The sequence below is a fragment of the Oxyura jamaicensis genome, chromosome 7, assembly GCF_011077185.1.
Source record: "Oxyura jamaicensis isolate SHBP4307 breed ruddy duck chromosome 7, BPBGC_Ojam_1.0, whole genome shotgun sequence".
In the NCBI taxonomy this organism is placed as follows: Eukaryota; Metazoa; Chordata; class Aves; order Anseriformes; family Anatidae; genus Oxyura; species Oxyura jamaicensis.
Genome location: NC_048899.1, coordinates 8,706,784 through 8,724,999, shown reverse-complemented (window position 1 = coordinate 8,724,999; position 18,216 = coordinate 8,706,784). Strand labels below are relative to the sequence as shown.

Below are 18,216 nucleotides of genomic sequence, written 5' to 3'. Positions count from 1 at the left end.
GTTATATGCTACTTATTATATTCTAGATCCTTAGAATGTCTTTGTCTTAAACATTTCTTTTCCATGCACAGATGCTCCACCTTTTATTAAAAAAAAAATAAAAAATAAAAAAATCCTATCAAAGCTATTTTTCCCTCTTCTCCTTCTTGCTTTCTCCTTCAGGGCTTTCTGCATGAGAAATGTCTCAGGCTGTGATATTTGCCAGAGGAAAAACGAGTAGTTTTTAGAAGCTATGTTTCAGAAAAGATTGTCCAAAATATTCTCTACAGACCAGAGACTAATACGTCCTTTACAGTCTCACATTTCCGCATCCCTGAACGCTTCTGAAACGTACCTTGAAAAGAGTGAGAAGGAGGTGTTGGTCAGGAGATAAATGCCACGGGTGGCACCTCCTTTCAATATTCCACACAACATTTCTGATGATAAACTATTTGAAGAGACACACTGTCAAAAACTTTCCCTTAATTTAACGTGGACATAATCTGCACTGTATCCTAATACACTGTATGGAAAATATGAATGCTGTTCCTGGGAAGTAAGTTATGATCTCTTTCCAAATTGTGTATAAATTTAGAGAGTATAATCAAAAGCAGAAGCAACGTATATCTGCAGACTCTGAAGCTTCTACCTGCTTCAGAGTCTATCTGCTTCAATAAATCTTTCAGCTTTGCCATGAACAGCAAGTGGGTTTAAACTAATCTATTCAGATTAATATATTGATTTGATGATACATATTTAAGTAATGTTTGTTTTCACTTCTGCATGACCCGGGTAAGGAAAAATGTGCCTCCAATAAACATGGCTGGCTTGGGGCATATTCAGTGAGTACCAGATGCATCATCAAGTGCTTTGGGATATTTGTTTTTAGCATATGACCACAAGATATGATGCATCCTTGCAAAGATCCTACTTCACTCAAGAATTATGCTCAGCTTTTTTGGAGTTGCCAGAAGCCATGCGGGACAGCATAATGGGAAACTTTCCTCCCCAGGCTGTGTTAAGTTACTTCAGGTTTTCTTTCTTTTTGAAGCCCCTTTTTTTCTTCTCTTCTTCTCTGCTAATATTTATCCCATTCAGAAAGTCCTTAGATCAACCTGCTAGCAGGCCCAAATACTTCTCCTTTTAAGAAAAGCATGAACTATATCGCTCAGTTCAATGGGCTGGACTGCAATCACCTCAAGTAATCACGTAAGGGATTTAGTTTTCCATCCATTTCCTGCCTAAGTGCCTGCCTGGCGACTGCTCCTGTGCCTGTACAGGAGAGGTGTAGACAAGAAAGTGTAGGTTAAATTATGAGGCTGTCCCTTCCCCACACACCACTAAAAGGCGCTTGCTGGTCTTGAGAGGAGACTTCTGCAGGAGAAGGGATGTGTCTGAATCACCAGCTTCCCGAGCCGTGATGGACGACCTGCCTGCGAAACACTTTGAAGCTTTAAAGTGGTGTGTAAGCACCTGGAAGCAGCGAGAGGAGCTTCTGCAGCATTGGGAACAGCTCCTTGTTCTGGGCAAACTCACTTGTTCTCAGGTGTGACGTCCCAGCGGAAATCCTCCTGCAGCATATCGAGCTCCACCACTTGTATGCAGATCAGCAGCTGAATGCTATCAGCAGCAGGACTTTAGTTTGCTCACAGAAACACCTGTGGCTTGACAGTATGAGCTCAGAGTAATGGCAGAACGAATTACGTAAAATGGCCTGTGAAAACAGTGTCTATTTATTGTTATTACAATAACTTGTCATTTCAAGAATGAGGAAGGTTGTAAATTCCACAAATACTGTCAGAAAGGTATAAGAAGTAAGTGATGACTGTTGGAAAGCGTCAGCTCCAAATCTGTGTGATTTCATGCATACATAGCTCAGTACAGACTAAAAATAAGAACGCCAAACCAGTCCAAGATGCAAAGCAACCCCCAAACCAGAACAAGGACTATAATCAAAAAACATATGCAGACTATTATCAGCTGTGAGTGCCAGCAAAGAAATAAAAAATGTCCAGTCCACCATAATCAAAGTTAAGGAGTTATTCAAAGGATTAATGACAGAGCAGAAATTCTCTGAGTCAGTACAGAAAGGCCTTTGCCATGAGGGCCAGAATTCAGCCAAATAAAATACTGAAACAAACTGGGTTTGGTACCATATGATAATGTGTCTATTCAAGACAGCCAGAGAAGTAACTTGGCTTGGAGACCGGTTGTTTGCAAAGCCTTAGAGGCAAGATAGGCTAAGCTCAAAGGTCAGTATGCCTCTAACAGAGCAGGTTAGCAAGCGAGAAGTTAAAATAAATTGGTCAGGAACAGTCTTTGGGGTGCTTACTTAACTTTGTATGCAAGCAAATCAATAGTTGAAAAAACAACTACCAAAGAGCACCTAAATTTTAACATGGAGCTGCACCAGGATCAGCTAGGCAGTGAGCTGTAGGACTGACAAAGCTGCATTTCTCAGCCTGACTCCACAGCTAGAGACTTCCCATGGAAGTGACTTGGCAGGAAAAATCCCTTCTCAATACCTTTCTACATATAGGACCAAAACTCTTCACCCACAAAGCTCTCTAGACAAGAACCACACCTGTAGGAGGTCTCGACTTCAGGCCGGTTATATGCCGTGTAAGGACATAGGAAGGATACTGAACGATGCAGTTTTTACTGAATGACACGTTTTGCAAACTCCTTGGCTCTGAGTGACTTCTGAATTCCTTGCACTGACCTGAAGGCAGGCAGACACCCATCCACAGCAAGCAAATGGAATGATGGACACCGAATGAAACTCCAGCCCTGCTTCACTAATATTTCATGCTCGAAGCAAAACACATGCAGCTTCCTCTTCCAAGAAGGGTTTGAATAAGTCAGGAGCAGCCTTTATGCCTTATTCTGGGCCTCTCTGGGCTGGATTCCCACCCACAGAAGAGAAATAGCTGGGAAGGCCCACAGGAGAAGTGACACTATTGCTAGGCCGCAGAAACAACCAAATTCAAACAAATACATCAGAACCAAGGAGACCTGGGCTAGCAGATGGGAGAGGGTGGAAGAACAGGGAAAAGAAAACGATAAGGAAGGCAGGCAGAAGACTCAAGTTCCTCCTCAGAAGCTGGAAAGTATAAAAGGCAGCCAACAAGAACTTCTGGGCAGGGCTGAAAAACAAGTGAAAGTGAGAGCTTCTCTCATCTCTGAGACTGCAGCCAAAAAATCAGGTTACCAACAGTAAAAGAAGAAATTAAAAAAAAAAAAAAAAAAAAAAAAAACTTTTGAAATTGGCAGCAAAGAACTATCCACACTCCTTGGCTCCATGTAAGGCTGGGTGGAAGGGGTAAGAAGGAAACGGGACAAACTGCAGCTCGGAGCCAAAATAGTTTCTTTCTGGATGCTCCTGGCTCAGTTCAGCCCTTTGTGACTCTCAATTTCAAGCTGTTACGCACTCCCCCATAATCATCATAATAAATAGCTGTTTGCTTGCTCAGTGTATTCAACTTCCTCGCAGCAAGCCAAGCTCAACCCAGCGCTAGCATTTATTTCTGGATTTTGACCAGGCCTGCCTAAAACCAAACAAGCGTTGGTGTGATTTGCCATATTTGCTGAGAGAGAATAAGAGCAGTTGCACTCAAACACCAGGGGTTGTGGCCAAGTTCACCTCATGTTGCTGGTGGTGATATCACCGTTACTTAACTTCGCTTTAATACTTTTAAGGCTGCTGCAGAAAAAGTTTCAGTTCAGTTGCTGGGCTTTGAGGGAGACAAGTTATTCTAACATTGTCCTTCCATTAAAAGAACAAAAACCCTCTCTTATTCCAAAGTCAGATTATTGTTAGAATTTTGTAATGATTAAATAAAAGCAGTCACTGGAATTAGGAGCCTTCCCTCATCACCAGCACCGAGTGGGATTTGGGCCAAAACACAGAAATTTAAAAGAAAATAACAGCCATTAGAAACCATGCTTTTCCAGCTGTCATAACTTTTTTCTCTCGAGAACATTTTGTCCCACTAGCCCTGTTTCAGGGCCTTTTGGAGCTCTCTTGTCTTTGCTTTGGGGAGAAGCTGCAAGATGCCATCTCCTTCCACAGAAGGAGTGTGGGCAGCAGAAGAAAGAGCGGAGTTACCTATTCCCTTAAGATGTCTTTGGGGGCAGTTTAATCTCTGAAAGTGGGAAAATAAGTGATACAGCAGCGTTAGAGGGCGATTTTTAAGCAGGGCAAACATAGCAGTGAAATGGAACATCCCTCATTAGGACAAGATGGTTCCAACACTGCCTAAAATAACATCTTCCTTGAGAGCTGGCAACACCACACTTGGTGCCTCAATCCAGGTCCCAGAGCCACACTCAAAAGTGTTTGTGGCACAACCCAAAACTGCAGCCAGACTTCCAGAACTGCTCTGAGTTCCCAGAAGTGTCACAGAACATATCCAGCAGGGCATAAGGCTGGGCTTTTCAAAGGATTTAGGCAACCCGAACAAGATTTGGGGACCTGTGAAAATCTGTACCTAACATCTCAAAATGCAACAAAGAAAAGGTTGACAGGTCTTTTAAGCTGGTATTGCTCTTCCAAAAGCTGGTCCTGTGGATGAGGGTCTGTCACTTGCTCCTTGCCTGCCAGTTCACAGGTCTCATTTTGGTTGAAGTTCTGGCATCAGGAAGCATGTCAGAGTCTCAGTTACCATTCTTGGATTGCTTCGTATGTGACGCAAATCCTCCTTGCAGAATCAGAAAAAAGCAAACAAATGGAAACCTCCCCCCAAAAAACTGAAAAAGAATGAAAATCTCTAACCCTGACCCTAAACCATTTGCCTGAGACAGGACAGATCTGTGCCAGGGACGGATTCATGAGTGTTAAACGCCTGTGGCTGACAGTACTGCAGAACTGACTGCAAAACAAGAACCGCGGCTATGAACTTCTCACCACTGGCAAACTACAACAGTTCGGGTCGACCAAATGAAGTAACATAATCCACAGACAGCTACAGAAAGGAAATGTGTTTTCTGTGTTTGATGACTCTGAACATTTAGTTATGAAAGACTGGGGAGGAGGGAGAGGAGCAGGGAATTTCCATCAAGAGTGCCAAGCTGTAATTAATGCCCTGTTAGGGACCATTTATGCACGATGAAATTCATTCCTACACCAAGAGCCGGCATAAAGTTACATACCGCTGAAGCTGCAGTTAAGCGGCAGAAGGAATGGATTTCATTTAAGGAGTGATGTTCCAGATTCCTGGATGAGACACTCAGGACTGCTGCGCTCAGGAGTGAATGAAGCACTGTGCGGCAAGCCTTGAAATGGATTTTGCTCTGACCTAACAAAAACCACAGACTTGAAATTCTGATGATTCAGAAATTTTCAGCTCGCAACAGGAGTTCTTGCAAAATATTTGGGAACTGCAGGAAGCGTTTAATGGTCTCCCCATGTGAAGGAAAGGAATCCTGACCTATTGTCTTTACAATTCTTGTTCTTATGAGTGATAATTTTAGAAGGAGATAATTAAGCCCATGTGGCCATCCTTCTAAGGTTGCTAAAAGAATAACAAGTGACCTGGCTTGGTGCTTTCCATGCTGATTCATGTTCCCTCTGTGCTGTCAGAACTCACAGGAGAATGGCTACAGTGCCCAACTGTGCTCCTAGTCATATCTGCAGTCCCCAACCAGTGTGTGCAGCGGAGGAAATCAAATCAGCCCAGTGGAGAGGCTTATCTGCAGAGCCGTGTGATGGAGCAAGAGACGTCAGGAGAACCTTATAAGGGCATGTGCCTTTCCTACCAAGAGTGAAAAAGTTAGGATTTCAGTACAAAAAAAAAAAAAAAAAAAAAAAAAGAAAAAAAAAAAAAAAGAATCCCCATGGCTAAAGCTGAGGTTTAGGACATCCTTAATCCTTATTGGGATGCAGAAGCATGGAAAGGCACTATAAATTCGAAGTGATCTCATCCTAAGAAAGACTGCAGGTGAATCTTTCATTCCTGTTAGCTCAAGGGATGAACTAAGAGAAGGACAGACAAAGGAGTCACATCCATTTCCCAAAATAGCTTACAGACATTTCAGAAAATCTAACAGCATGCAATATAATAATTACTGCATGCTTGTGTCATAATTACTGTCATAGATTCCTTTAGAAGTGAAACCAGCCTGTTTCAAATTCTGTTGAAATACGACTCCTTAGATTATTTCTGTCTGCTAATAAATGATGGCTATGCAAGAAACTAATTTGAGAATCACTGAAAATTATTATTTTGTTTTATATGCTTCCAGTAATGTTTTCTTAAACAAGATTCTTACATTTGTCTCTCTCTTTGTGTAACTAGTGCTGTGGTAAGCATTAGACACAGTCACACACTTGTTAACACTGTATTTCTCATTCAGGCTTCAGACTGAATACCATTTTCATTTCTGTGTAAATACTCACGTTGTCCTTGAAGACTTAGGTGCAGTGCAGAATGACAAAAGACATAAACGAGGTCAACAATCGATCATTTAGCCTTCACGTGGAGTATATCCAGGATGTGCAGCTTTTAAATGCCATTTTAAAATAGTTGCTAAAAGCAGCAGGCTGGAAATTGGGTCACTAAAAGCAGCACACTGGGAATGGATCTAGAAGTCCTACATCTTGGGAGCAGCAACCGTTCTCTTATGCTTGCAGAGAGCTGGTAGGTGCAATGCACCCAGACCTACAGAGGTTATAAACTCCCTGAAGCACTCAAGACCAATGGGGTCTTGCTCGACATTGAAGGCTGTTGCTTCTGCATGTTTGTTCCACCATAGGCAGCTCATTACGGATTACCTGCACTTAGCTCATACGTTCTAAAGTTTCCCCTAGTGATTTTTATTTGCCATAATCCTCTTGTACTTGAAGATTCCTCATTACCCTTTCGTTTTCCTTATCAATTGTGCTTAATTAGCAGCTCACAGCAGTGGGACGTGTTCACATGCTCATTGGAAGCATGTGGAGAAGCAAGTGCTGCCCAGAAGCAGCTCTATGCTTCATATTGCACAACAGAAATTGAAAATTTGACCAAGACCTACACACAGTACTTGGAAAAAGGACCTAAAATTACCTCCTCATTGCACATGTGTGTTTCCTAGAAGGAAAACTCTTCTTTTCCACTGATTTCCACTTAGTAATGCTGCCTTTGGAGCAGATTAGGTAAAGGACAACCCAATTATAAACAACCTTAGAGCATCACCTTCTCATAATGATCTTTTCAGCTTGGTTTTATCAGAGAATTCCAGAGCTGTTTTAAGCTGGCATTTCAGGGCAACACTTTATAACTGAGATCTCAAAAAAGCAGGAAAGCTGTTTGAAAGCAGGTTCTTATTATGACGATGTGCCCTGCTTCAAAAGCTCTATGGCGACTTTAGTCGTGTGATTATTTTGAGGGATAATGTGTCTCTGGTAACTCAATAAAAATGCAGTGTAGTATATCTAAAAATAAAAATTAGGAAAGATGGGAATTAGCTCACCACAGCTCACCTCAATTGCCAGGTCAGGTTTCAATTTCCAGTAAGCTTTCAGCAGGGAAGCTCATGTTAATGGGTCTGTGGAAGTTCCTCATAGGAAGGAACAGAAATTTCTTTGAAAACACACACCTGACAGCACAACTATTTGCTTTCCTGGAACAACGCATGTGCTGGACCTGTGCACTGCCTAGAGAAACGGTCTCTCTCCCAAGCTGGATATTACTGCCTGCATTTCGGTGAGGTCATACAACCAGTTTGCCCTACGTGCAACGAGAGCTTGGTGTCCAGCTCACTAAAGAACCCTCGTGGAGACCTGTAGGTGTTCAGCTTAAGATTCTTGGAAACGCTGTAGGCTACTTCATGCTCATGTTTGTCAGAGGAGTTGTTTTAATAAATCAGGAGCCTGAGCAGACTATTAGATCAACAATCCCTTTGCAAAGATGGAGTATGCACATGAAGTCATCACGACAATGGTTAGCAATGCAACTTTCCTATACGATCTGAACTCGAGGACTGGTCCAGCTGCTGTACAATGAGTGTGCAATGCTTTCCTCGCAAGCAGCTTCCTGCTTTAGGGCCACCATTACCATGCGTGCTCTCTGCCTTGCAGCTCTCCTTCAATGTAGGGAAAAGAGACCCCCCCCCCCAAGCAGCAGAGATGGCAAGAGAGTGATAACATTTGTACACTGCCTGGTTAAGTTAGATCATCACACTGAAGATCCCATATATGTAAAGGGGGTACAAAACCTAAGTTTTTCACTTTTCTTTTGTTCTCAGAATTGATTTTGGAGAGCAAGAAAAAACATCAGAGAAAGAGGCTCTTAAACTTATTTTGAATGGAAGGTAGTGGCACCATTTTTTTCCAAAGGGGATGTGAAAACTTTTAACCTTGAGCCACTAGCAGCAGACAAAACTCCACTCGGGGATTCCTGTTTCCAACCTGCACGCACACATTCCGCCTCACCTTCTCCCCCCGTGCAGAACATTATTCCTCCTGAACCGAGGCATATCAGCTTACAGCGTCGCTCTAAAGAAAGAAAAGTTTTCCCCTCTGAAAAGAAAAGAAGAAAAAGAGCCATTTTGCTAAGCCATTTTGCAAAGCCCCACCAAAATCCCCACAAAGCGCCACGACCGCCTCCCAACCCTCTCCTCACGTCCCCACACCCCTCCCCGGGGCAGGCAGCCCCCCGCCGGCCGAACCCCAGCCCTTTTGGGGCTGCTTTGGGGCTGCCGGGCGAGCTGTGCTCTGCTCTGTAGGGCGGTGGCAGCAACCCCCGGCCGGCCCCCGGCTGCTCCGAGGCCAATGGGCTCCGGGGCGGCGGCGGCTGCCCCCTCCCCGTGCCTCCCGCCCTATATAGCGCCCGGGAGGCGCCGCTGCCCCATCCGTCGGGCTGCCTGCGAGCAGCCCCCGTTGCCGAGCCGTGCCGAGCCGTGCCCGGAGGATGCCGTGCCGAAACGGGTGGCGGCTGGCGCTGCTCGCCCTCTGCCTGGGGGTGGCAGCGGGAGGGGGAGCAGGGCAGCGGCAGGGAGGGAAGAGCCGGAGGCAGGCGCAGACCCCCACCGTGTCCCAAGCCAGCCCAGCGCAGGGCAAGCGTGAGTACCAAAGGGCTAGCGGGCAGGGCTGGATGGCTAGCAGCAGGTTTCGTCCTCGGGGGGCGGTCCCCGGGGGCTTCTCACCGGTGGTCGCCTTCCCTCCGCGGGTGGGGGTCTCCAGGGTGGAGGTCTCAGCGATGGGAGACTTCTTTCTTCTCTCCTCGCTTGCCCAGAGACATGTTTTGGGGTCTCGCTGATGGGAAACTTCTTTCTTCTCTCCCCAGAGACCTGTTTTGACAATGGAAGGTACTATCAGATAAACCAGCAGTGGGAGCGCATCTACCTGGGGAACACGCTGGTCTGTACCTGCTATGGTGGGAGCAGAGGGTTTAACTGCGAAAGCAAACCCGAACGTAAGTTGATTGTGTTTTTTTTTTTGGCACCAAACTACCCAAAAAGGCTCTTGAAGCTGAGCAGGCTAGGTGCTGTAGCAGGTTACAACCTGCAGACTGAGTTTTCAGCTGAAGTTTGGTGCTTAGAGTCAGTAATGGATCTACACTCACTTACATTGAAGATCGGGCTTGGGATTTTAAGAAATGCTTTTCATTAGAGATGGGCCTGCCACCAGAACCCTGAGCCAAACATCACTCCTCTCTCTGGAGGACTGGATCTAAACGTTAACTTTGGAGCCAGCCTCTTCTTTATTACGAACTGAGCTGACTCCTCGACTCGCACGGGGAAGTTCAAATCTGGAGTCACTTTGCAGCTCTGGCTCTGTACAGTTTGATTGCTTCACCCCAACTTTTCATAGCTGTGCAGTGTCGTCAGCTTGTTTAAAAATATTTCAAGTTACAACTTTCCACAGCTCCCCAGCCGTGCTGCGAGCTTGCTGTAATTGAGTGTAAAATGAGATTGTTTAGTCTCCTGCAGGAAAAGTTTAGGTAACAGAAAAAAAACTTTAAATGCAACGTCTGCTGGAAGATGTGTCTCTCTGAGATGCAGTGTAGCTCAGATAATCAGATGCACACTCTCTATCTTTATTGGTCTGAAGCCACTGGTTTGCTATAATTCCTTTATCTTGCTCTAGAGATACAAGAGGAAAAACTGGTTCCTGGCTGATAACATTAATGTAAGACAGATAGGAGCATCCCAGAGATCTGTTTGGCAAAGCTTGAGTAAAATACTGCTCAAGTATTTGAAAGAGTACTCAGTTCCCTTGCTCCCCCATAAAAAGGGGGTTTAATCTACATTTCTTTCCCCTCCAGGGATTCCCAAGTTTTACACTTTCAAAATCCAATAGCAAGTTTCCTGTATGGCATGGTTAACTTCATCTCCCCAGTGGTGAGGTCAAGAAGGTTGTTCTGTTGCAGATCTCAAGCCTGGTGGCAGCACTGACACAACCATTCTGGAATCACTTATGCACGTGCAAGTGTGAACAACTCACAAGCGACCCTGTTGACTGCAGTAGGATTGCTGCAGAATTTGGGATTAATGTACTTAAACTCTTGCCAGGGCAGAATGAGGAGGATTAACATGACAAAGCACACAGCTACTGGGGGATGTTTGTACCCCCCATCTTCCATACTGTTGCACTTCAAACAGCTGAGATTGATCCTTTCTGGGTATGCCTGCCCATGTGCCATGCTCACCTCCTGGCTCACTGTGGGAGGGAAGCTGTAGTTGTTTAGCTGCATGGGGTCCCTGAGGGGGTGAATTTCACCTGACTTCCTCTCTACACTTCCACCCTTAGAAAGAGGAGATCAATCCATGTTTCCCCCAGGAAAAAAAAGGAGCATCTTTGGGAGGAGATGAGGAACATGTTTTTTGTTGTCTGTATCTGTTACTGGTGTGGTTTCATGAAGTTTTTCTCCCCTCGTAGCTGAAGAGACTTGCTTTGACAAATACACTGGATCCACTTACCGAGTAGGGGAGACATATGAGCGCCCCAAGGACTCCATGATCTGGGACTGTACTTGCATTGGAGCTGGACGTGGGAGAATCAGCTGCACCATTGCCAGTACGTAACGAAGAGTGTGTTACTAGAGCTATTATTCCTTGGTGTCATATTTTCCAGAGCAACTTGCACAATTCTTCCAGTGCCCATTAGCTAGATTTAGGGGGCTTTCATCCAAAGCCCATCAAAATATTGTAGTTGAAAATCCTTACCCCATGTACATGCACTTGCACAACCAAATTACTCATATTTAAGAGGTAAAGTCTTATGTATAAAAACATAGGCCAGAATGACTGTTAATGCACAGCCATAGAGGTTAGTACATTTAATATACACAGGAATGCATTACATATTCATGGACGCATTTATGAAAGTTTTTATGGAATGGAGAGAAGGGTCAGTGTCTAATCTGTAGCTAGTTGGTCAAAATTACATTGTCAGCATTAATAGGACTACTCTGAATTTTTACCACCTGATACCAGTGCTTCTGGCCTCTAAAACTGTCATGCCAACACTACGACCTGAGGGAACAAGAATTTGATATCCATTGAGCCAGCTCTGTGTTTCTGCAATTTCTTACCAATCTGTCCCATACTTTCTTCTTAATCCTTTCTGCCCAGCTTTCCCTTTAACATCTGTCTCTGTCTGGAAACCCTTTCACTATTGAGTCACTGAATTGTTCACAATTTTCCTTCAGTTCATAATTAGACTTCCTTTGAGCACAGATGAAGATTGCTGTGTCTTGGGACTTCTAGACTGAGATTTCCAAGTCCCCTAGGCACCTTTGGAAAAATGTCTTTTTCTTACAATTATGCATTTTTTTATTTTATTTTATATATTTTTTTTTTAAGACAAACAGTGCTGAGCCCAATAGCATTGCCACAGAGGGCTCAGAACCTAGCCATCATTATAGCATGAAAAGAAATGCATCGAATATAACAAGTAAAGCTGAAGCCCTTCTGAATTTAATGGCATTTTATTGGGCAGGGATGATAAGTCTTGTAAGAAAAGAAAGAGTCAGTAAGGAAATTGCAAACATAAGAGCAGTCTCATTTCCTCATCATCAGCCCGGTTTAGAGCTCACTGGAGAGTCTCATTGACTGCAACTGGCTTTGAATCAATCTTTATAACCCTTAGATTCCCAGGTTTCATAAATGAGCCAATGAAATGTTTTAGCAGCTCCTAATAAACGACCAGACGTGTTTCTCTTCCTTTCATTGGAAGAAGATCTTGTCAGCAAACTGCTGTTCACCATGTTTCCCTCCATGAGCCTGGGCTGAGCAGTGGGCCCAGAGCACCTCACGCCCGTGGGGCTCTGTTGAGCTGGGCCTTTCTGGACAGGGTTTCTGAACCTGATACAGATGTCCCCAGGGTATTAATTCCTTTTTTTTTTTTTTTTTTTCCCCATATATTGGCCTCACTGCCACATCCCTCATCCTGTGTAGGGACAGCCACTGAAAGGCCTGTGTGGTGCCCCTTCAGCACAAGATGGCAGTAGCCCCCGCCTTCCTCACCAGGCCCCAGTCTGAGGGCAGAATAGCGTCTCCTCATGCCCTGGTGTTCCCCTTTCAGCAGCAGGTCTCAGCTGTGGTTTGAAACCTGGCAGGGTGTAGCTGAGGACAGGGCCTAGTTAAGGAAATACCTGTCAGACACTGAGGGAAAATGGTGGGCCTGAAAGGAAAATGGTGGGCGCCATTTTGCAACCTGAAGGAGATGGCCATGGTCTGCCCTCCTCTTCCTCACTTCCCCTCACCTCCACCATGACTGACTATTTTAACCCCTCATTCCCACCTGGGTGGCCCTTACCATGTCCCCACAACGCTGTGCTATGTTGATACTGGTTGCTGCAGGGCCCCTTACCTCAGCTCCGCCTCTCTCCTGCCTGCAGATCGCTGCCATGAGGGTGGCCAGTCCTACAAGATCGGCGATAAGTGGCGTCGTCCCCATGAGACAGGTGGCTACATGCTGGAGTGCGTGTGCCTGGGCAATGGCAAGGGCGAGTGGACCTGCAAGCCCGTGGGTAAGTGGTGGCTCCATCTTCCCTCAGCTCGGCTGGGGTTCAGCCTCCTTTTTCCTCTTCTTCCTGGCCTGGGGTGCCCCCATCCCCATATGGGATGCCCCAGGGCAAACACTCACCCTTTTCCCTCCCTCAGCTGAGCGATGCTATGACAACACGGCTGGGACGTCCTACGTGGTGGGCGAGACCTGGGAGAAGCCCTACCAAGGGTGGATGATGGTGGACTGCACCTGCCTTGGGGAGGGCAGTGGCCGCATCACCTGCACCTCCAGAAGTAAGTGCTGGCAGGCACCCGCTGCCCTATCCACTTTCCTTATTTTAATGTATCGTTCAAATTCCTGCCTCAAAAAGAAAAGGTCTGTCTCTTCCTGCTGTCAGAAGTAGTTTTAGAGGGATGGCAAGAGTTGTCATCTCAGAGGGATTTGTTTTCCACACCGCCTTAGGAGATATCTGCCATTTACAGCCTGGGGGCAGGTCAGAGAGCTGGTGGTCTGCGCTAATGACAAAGCAGCTGGATTATTTTGGTTGTTAATCTGCTTTAGAGAAAAGCTTCAGGAAATATGCAGAGCCGTTGAGTCACAGGCATGTTTTCCCTGAGGAAGTCAGGGGAATTGCTTGCTCTGCAAAATGGCAGAATTCGGTCTAATAACTCCATTTTTGAGGTTTAAGTAGGCTTTTGAGGGAAAATACAGTGACTTTTGATGAGAAATAGTTACCAAATCCAACAGTAGAATTTCCCTGTTGAAAATGTAAATGCTTTTCCCTTTAAAGTTGTTTTTTGTGTATGTGAATACATTCTATGTGCTTGAGGAAGGTTTATTTTGTCTGCTGTCCCATCTATTTAGTTTTTCTCCACCGTTTTGTCTTCAGTGTAAATGTGCTACGCTAGGGCAAGTGACTTCTTTGTTTTTTGTGTTTTTTTGTATCGTTGAACCACATTACTGCAAATATTCTGTTGCATTAGTACTCATAAAGCAAACAGGGCTTATAAAACCCAAACTCTCGCTTGTTTATTTACCTTCTCTTTTAATTTTGCTAGGAACAGACTCCATTGTGGAGCTCTTGGTTTATACCAGTTGCCTCAAGAAAAATTAACTTTGTACCTTACACCTTTTATTACACAAGTTTTGAGGAACTCTTCTGTAGCCTTTAAATTGCCTCATATTCAGTTGCCTTGGGGCACACAGATAATAGCTATCTGCTGATCGAAACAACAGACTTGTAAAGAACTAAAACAGTAAGGAGGTTGAGATTAAAACTGAATATCTGGAGACACTTGGTCAAGAAATAAGCTATAAAAATGAAACCAGCTTTCACAATCTTAAGTCTGTTAGAACACAGGGAAAAATCATTATCTGTCAAATAGGAATGAATAAAACAGAATGTGTTGTTTGTGAACTTTGGAGGAGATACTATTACTAATAAAAATGATTTGGTAGTATCTTTCCCCCTATAACTCAGGTTTGAATTGTTGTATCAGGGGAAATGGCAATATAATGACCTGTTCATTTTTCATTTTGTTTCTCAAAGGTAATCAAATACATAAATTTGAATCTCTGGATGTAAAATGATAGCTGTAGCCCACAAAGTGGCATTATGCGTCAGTATGCCTGCTGTTATGTATCTTTTATGGTGTTTTCTAGAATCACTGATGACTTCTGGGGGGACATTTCAGCTTTTTATTGTCTAACTTGAGAATTTGAATGTCCATAAGACAGGTTGCTTTCTCCATGTAATGTTTGCCAAATTACATTATGAACACCTCACCAGTTTACCCCTCTTCTGGCAAATTACTCAGTTTTTTGGTCATCTTAACCAATGTGAATTAGTAACATGTTTTCCATGTTCATATATTCTGTCCAGAGAGCTCTTTCAGTGGCAGTCTGACATGATGCATATGCCCTTCCACAGTTCTTCATAAATCCATGTTCATTGATCTGTGATTACATTTGAGCCTCGGTATCAAGTTGCCCTTGAATGTGAAGTTAAAATGTTGTAATGGAAGACGAACTAGATAATCCATGTGGATCTGGCATCCAGACAAAATAGTTTGTTTTGCTGTCCTTTGAACCCAATTCATCAGGGGTTGTGGGTTATTAAAGACAACAGGGAGATTTAGAAAGTCTTAATATTCCTCGTATGACATGAGCAGCTTATATTAACTTTACTGGCAGCTTTATGCATGCTTGTTTTGGAAAAAAGCTATATATTGCATTCAAATAGTTTAAGTCTGGGGCTCTACTTCAGTGGGAAGAAACTAATACCTATGTCCTATGTATAGTATGAAATGACTCCACTGCAAAGACTTTAAGAAAAAAGATCTTTAAGAAAAAAAAAAGATTAAACTTTTTTGAACATAGTTTACTGTGCTCATACTGGGAGTGTTATGGTGCTAATTTTGACAATCACTATGAAGTGAAATCCCAGTTCTGGAAACTAGTGGGAATCTTCCATTAGACATTAGGATCAGGATTTGTGCCCTCTTAGCCTTTGCAGGTTTTAGTGTATATCGAGCTTGTATTAGTAAGCTACAAAAAAATGAGGTTGGTTCTCAAGAAAGGCTTTAAACTATCTGCTCATTTGATTTATGGTTCAGTACTGTAAATTGGACAGTGAAGCCATCCAATCCACAAATAGCTTATAGTCGTGCTCCTTGTACAGACAGGTGCAATGACCAAGACACCAAGACTTCCTACAGAATCGGAGACACCTGGAGCAAGAAGGATAACCGTGGAAACTTGCTTCAGTGCATCTGTACTGGTAATGGCAGAGGTGAATGGAAGTGCGAAAGACACACATCCCTGCATACGACTAGCACTGGTAAGTGGGGCATCTTAGTGCGTAAAGTAGAGGCAAGGAATGGCACGTTTTCAGTGGCTAGGAGTTGATGCTGAATTGCACCATCCTAATTTAGGCATTTAGAAGACTTGTCAGAGAAAGATCAGCAAAGAAGTCAGAATTCAGGAGATGTGTTCCTTGTTTGTGCATGTGTAGATAAGATTAATTATACTTGGTTTCCTTGCACGAATGGAGCTTGCACATACAGATGTGATTGCCTGTGCAGTTGCAGTACAGTAAATCACGTCTAGGACTGTGCTTCTAGAGGAAATATCTACTAGCTTTGTCTTGGAAACATGGCATTTTGATTAGTGTTTGAACTTGATGTATTTGCCTCAGGGTAACTGTCTTGAAATGCCCTTAATTTAAACTCCACTGAGACCATCTGGTTTCTTTGACAAGATAAATACACCTACTAATGGTTGGGCTTTAAAAAACAGAAATGGCAAAGTATGCAGACAATGCTGTTTAGTACATATACATTAGTTTGTAATTTTGTATGAAATACTGCCTAGTTTATATTTCCTGTCCAAAGTCTGTCAGTCTTCAGCTTCTAAATTATTTTTCTTGCCATTTTAAGGATCTAGTTTCATTCTGGTGTATGCAATGTAAAACTTCTGTTCTGAATAATTTTGCCACTGATCTTTTTCTTTTCAGTTCCAGATTTTTATCAAGAAAGCTTTTGTTTTTAAACAATTCCTTTGCAGAGTTGTTGACAGTCTGAATCCTTTCTAAAGCCACTCTACAGTATTAGAAAACAGAGGCTATCGTTAGCAGAAGATGGAGTTGTTCTTTTAATTTTGAAGTTCTCTAAGAGGAATAATTAAAATGTGTCTAGGGAAGCTAAGAGTATTGTGCCTTCAATCTAATGGAGTGCTTAAGATTTTATCTCAGCATTTAGTTGAAGTGTTCTGTCCTTCAGCTTTGCATGTGATGTCTCACCTCTCCCATGTTCTACTGCAGGTTCTGGCTCTCCTAGCTTCACAAACGTACAGACTGCGTTGTACCAGCCGCAACCTCAACAGCCCCAGCCTCAGCCATATGGCCAGTGCATAACTGATAACGGAGTGGTGTACTCTGTGGGTATGCAGTGGCTCAAGACGCAGGGCAGCCAGCAAATGCTTTGTACCTGCCTGGGCAACGGAGTCAGCTGCCAGGAAATAGGTATGACTCTTTGTTCAGTCCAGTGAGATCTTTGGGGCTGCCCTGCCGTTTCATTTTGAAGTGGAGTCCCTTTGTAGGTGTAGCGGATGTCTGCTGAAGACATACTGGAAAAGAGGTGAAAAAGTAGTTGTTTTAGTTATTTGAATCCCAGTTCTGTAGGGCAGAAATATTTCCCAGTGAGTTATATATAACTGCCGAGGGAAAGCAGAGCCCCTGGGGAGCAGCATTAATAATTTTATTCAAACCAAGCTGCAATAATATATGTTTAGAAAAGAATGTAAAAGAATGACACAGCTGTGGGACTGAGTCTTCTCTTGGTGTGCATTGGCTCGGGTCCATGGCAGTCACTGTGGGTTCACAGCAGCCAGTGACTTGGCCTAGAGGGGCTACTGCTGTTAGTTGTAAGATTTGAGGATTTAAACCAGAGCCTAATGCTGTGATTTGCTTGTTTTAAAGCTGTGACCCAAACATATGGTGGCAATTCCGATGGAGAAGCCTGTGTTCTGCCTTTCACCTACAACGGGAGGACTTTCTACTCCTGCACAACTGAAGGCCGCACAGATGGACACCTCTGGTGCAGCACCACTTCCAACTTCGAGCAGGACAGGAGATACTCCTTCTGTACTGAGCAGAATGGTGAGCTCTTCTTAGAGGGTCTTCACATACACATGGCTTTCATGAAAAACTCTTAGCTGCCCGATCAGTCCCAGCAGTTTGGAGGGACTCCAGGCACACCTCAACAGCAAGACCATTCTGTGAGTGGAGAGAGGGCTGTCTGGAGTCAGGGCATTTTTATGCTCTTGGCATTTTTGAAGAGTGCTCAGGATGATACAGGTGTTGCCTCTGAGTCCTGCTCCCTCTCTTCCAAGCTGACCCTGGAACATGAGTCAGGATAGAGCTTTGGCCCAAAGCATACTTGGACTTTGCCTCTGCTTGGCTGAATTGCTAGAGCAATGCCCTTATTAGGTTGCAAAGAGGAGGATATCCATAGAGCACAGTTTGTGCAGTCTTCTCTTACTGCCTCACTCCTGACTATCTAGCCAGGTTGCCATATATAGCTGGAATCTTGATGTGATTTGTGATCACTGTGGTCAAGAGCTGGTGTGTGACTAATGCAGCAGCATTCCCTCTTGTCAGTGGATGACCCGTGTTGCCTTCACAGCATGAAGTTACCTGGGTGGTTGTTCTTCTTGGAAAGCCCATCAGACATCCATGGAACGGTATCCAGGCAGGCTTCTCTGCAGTCTGACCTTGGAGAGAATTTTTCATGTTCCCACATGAA

At 44.0% G+C, this 18,216-nt stretch overlaps 1 protein-coding gene and 1 long non-coding RNA gene across 12 annotated transcripts in view; one reads left to right on the top strand and one right to left on the bottom strand.

Moving 5' to 3' along the window:
- Positions 1–9,236, bottom strand: part of LOC118170028 — an 83,127-nt gene extending 73,891 nt beyond the window's left edge. For 4 of the 5 annotated variants that reach the window (XR_004752433.1, XR_004752438.1, XR_004752435.1 and 1 more), the window contains exon 1: positions 8,393–8,673. This is a non-coding gene — a long non-coding RNA (uncharacterized LOC118170028). Of the gene's footprint in view, positions 1–8,392; positions 8,674–9,105 lie in introns of those variants that run through there. The other variant, XR_004752434.1, reaches the window with a different exon arrangement.
- Positions 8,804–18,216, top strand: part of FN1 (fibronectin 1) — a 53,518-nt gene continuing 44,105 nt past the window's right edge. For 6 of the 7 annotated variants that reach the window (XM_035331923.1, XM_035331927.1, XM_035331926.1 and 3 more), the window contains exons 1-8: positions 8,804–9,021; positions 9,246–9,374; positions 10,841–10,978; positions 12,804–12,935; positions 13,069–13,206; positions 15,594–15,752; positions 16,734–16,934; positions 17,391–17,570. In XM_035331923.1, the coding sequence (XP_035187814.1) occupies positions 8,871–9,021; positions 9,246–9,374; positions 10,841–10,978; positions 12,804–12,935; positions 13,069–13,206; positions 15,594–15,752; positions 16,734–16,934; positions 17,391–17,570 (1,228 nt within the window). In that variant the 5' untranslated portion in view covers positions 8,804–8,870. The remainder of the gene's footprint in view (positions 9,022–9,245; positions 9,375–10,840; positions 10,979–12,803; positions 12,936–13,068; positions 13,207–15,593; positions 15,753–16,733; positions 16,935–17,390; positions 17,571–18,216) is intronic. The other variant, XM_035331928.1, reaches the window with a different exon arrangement.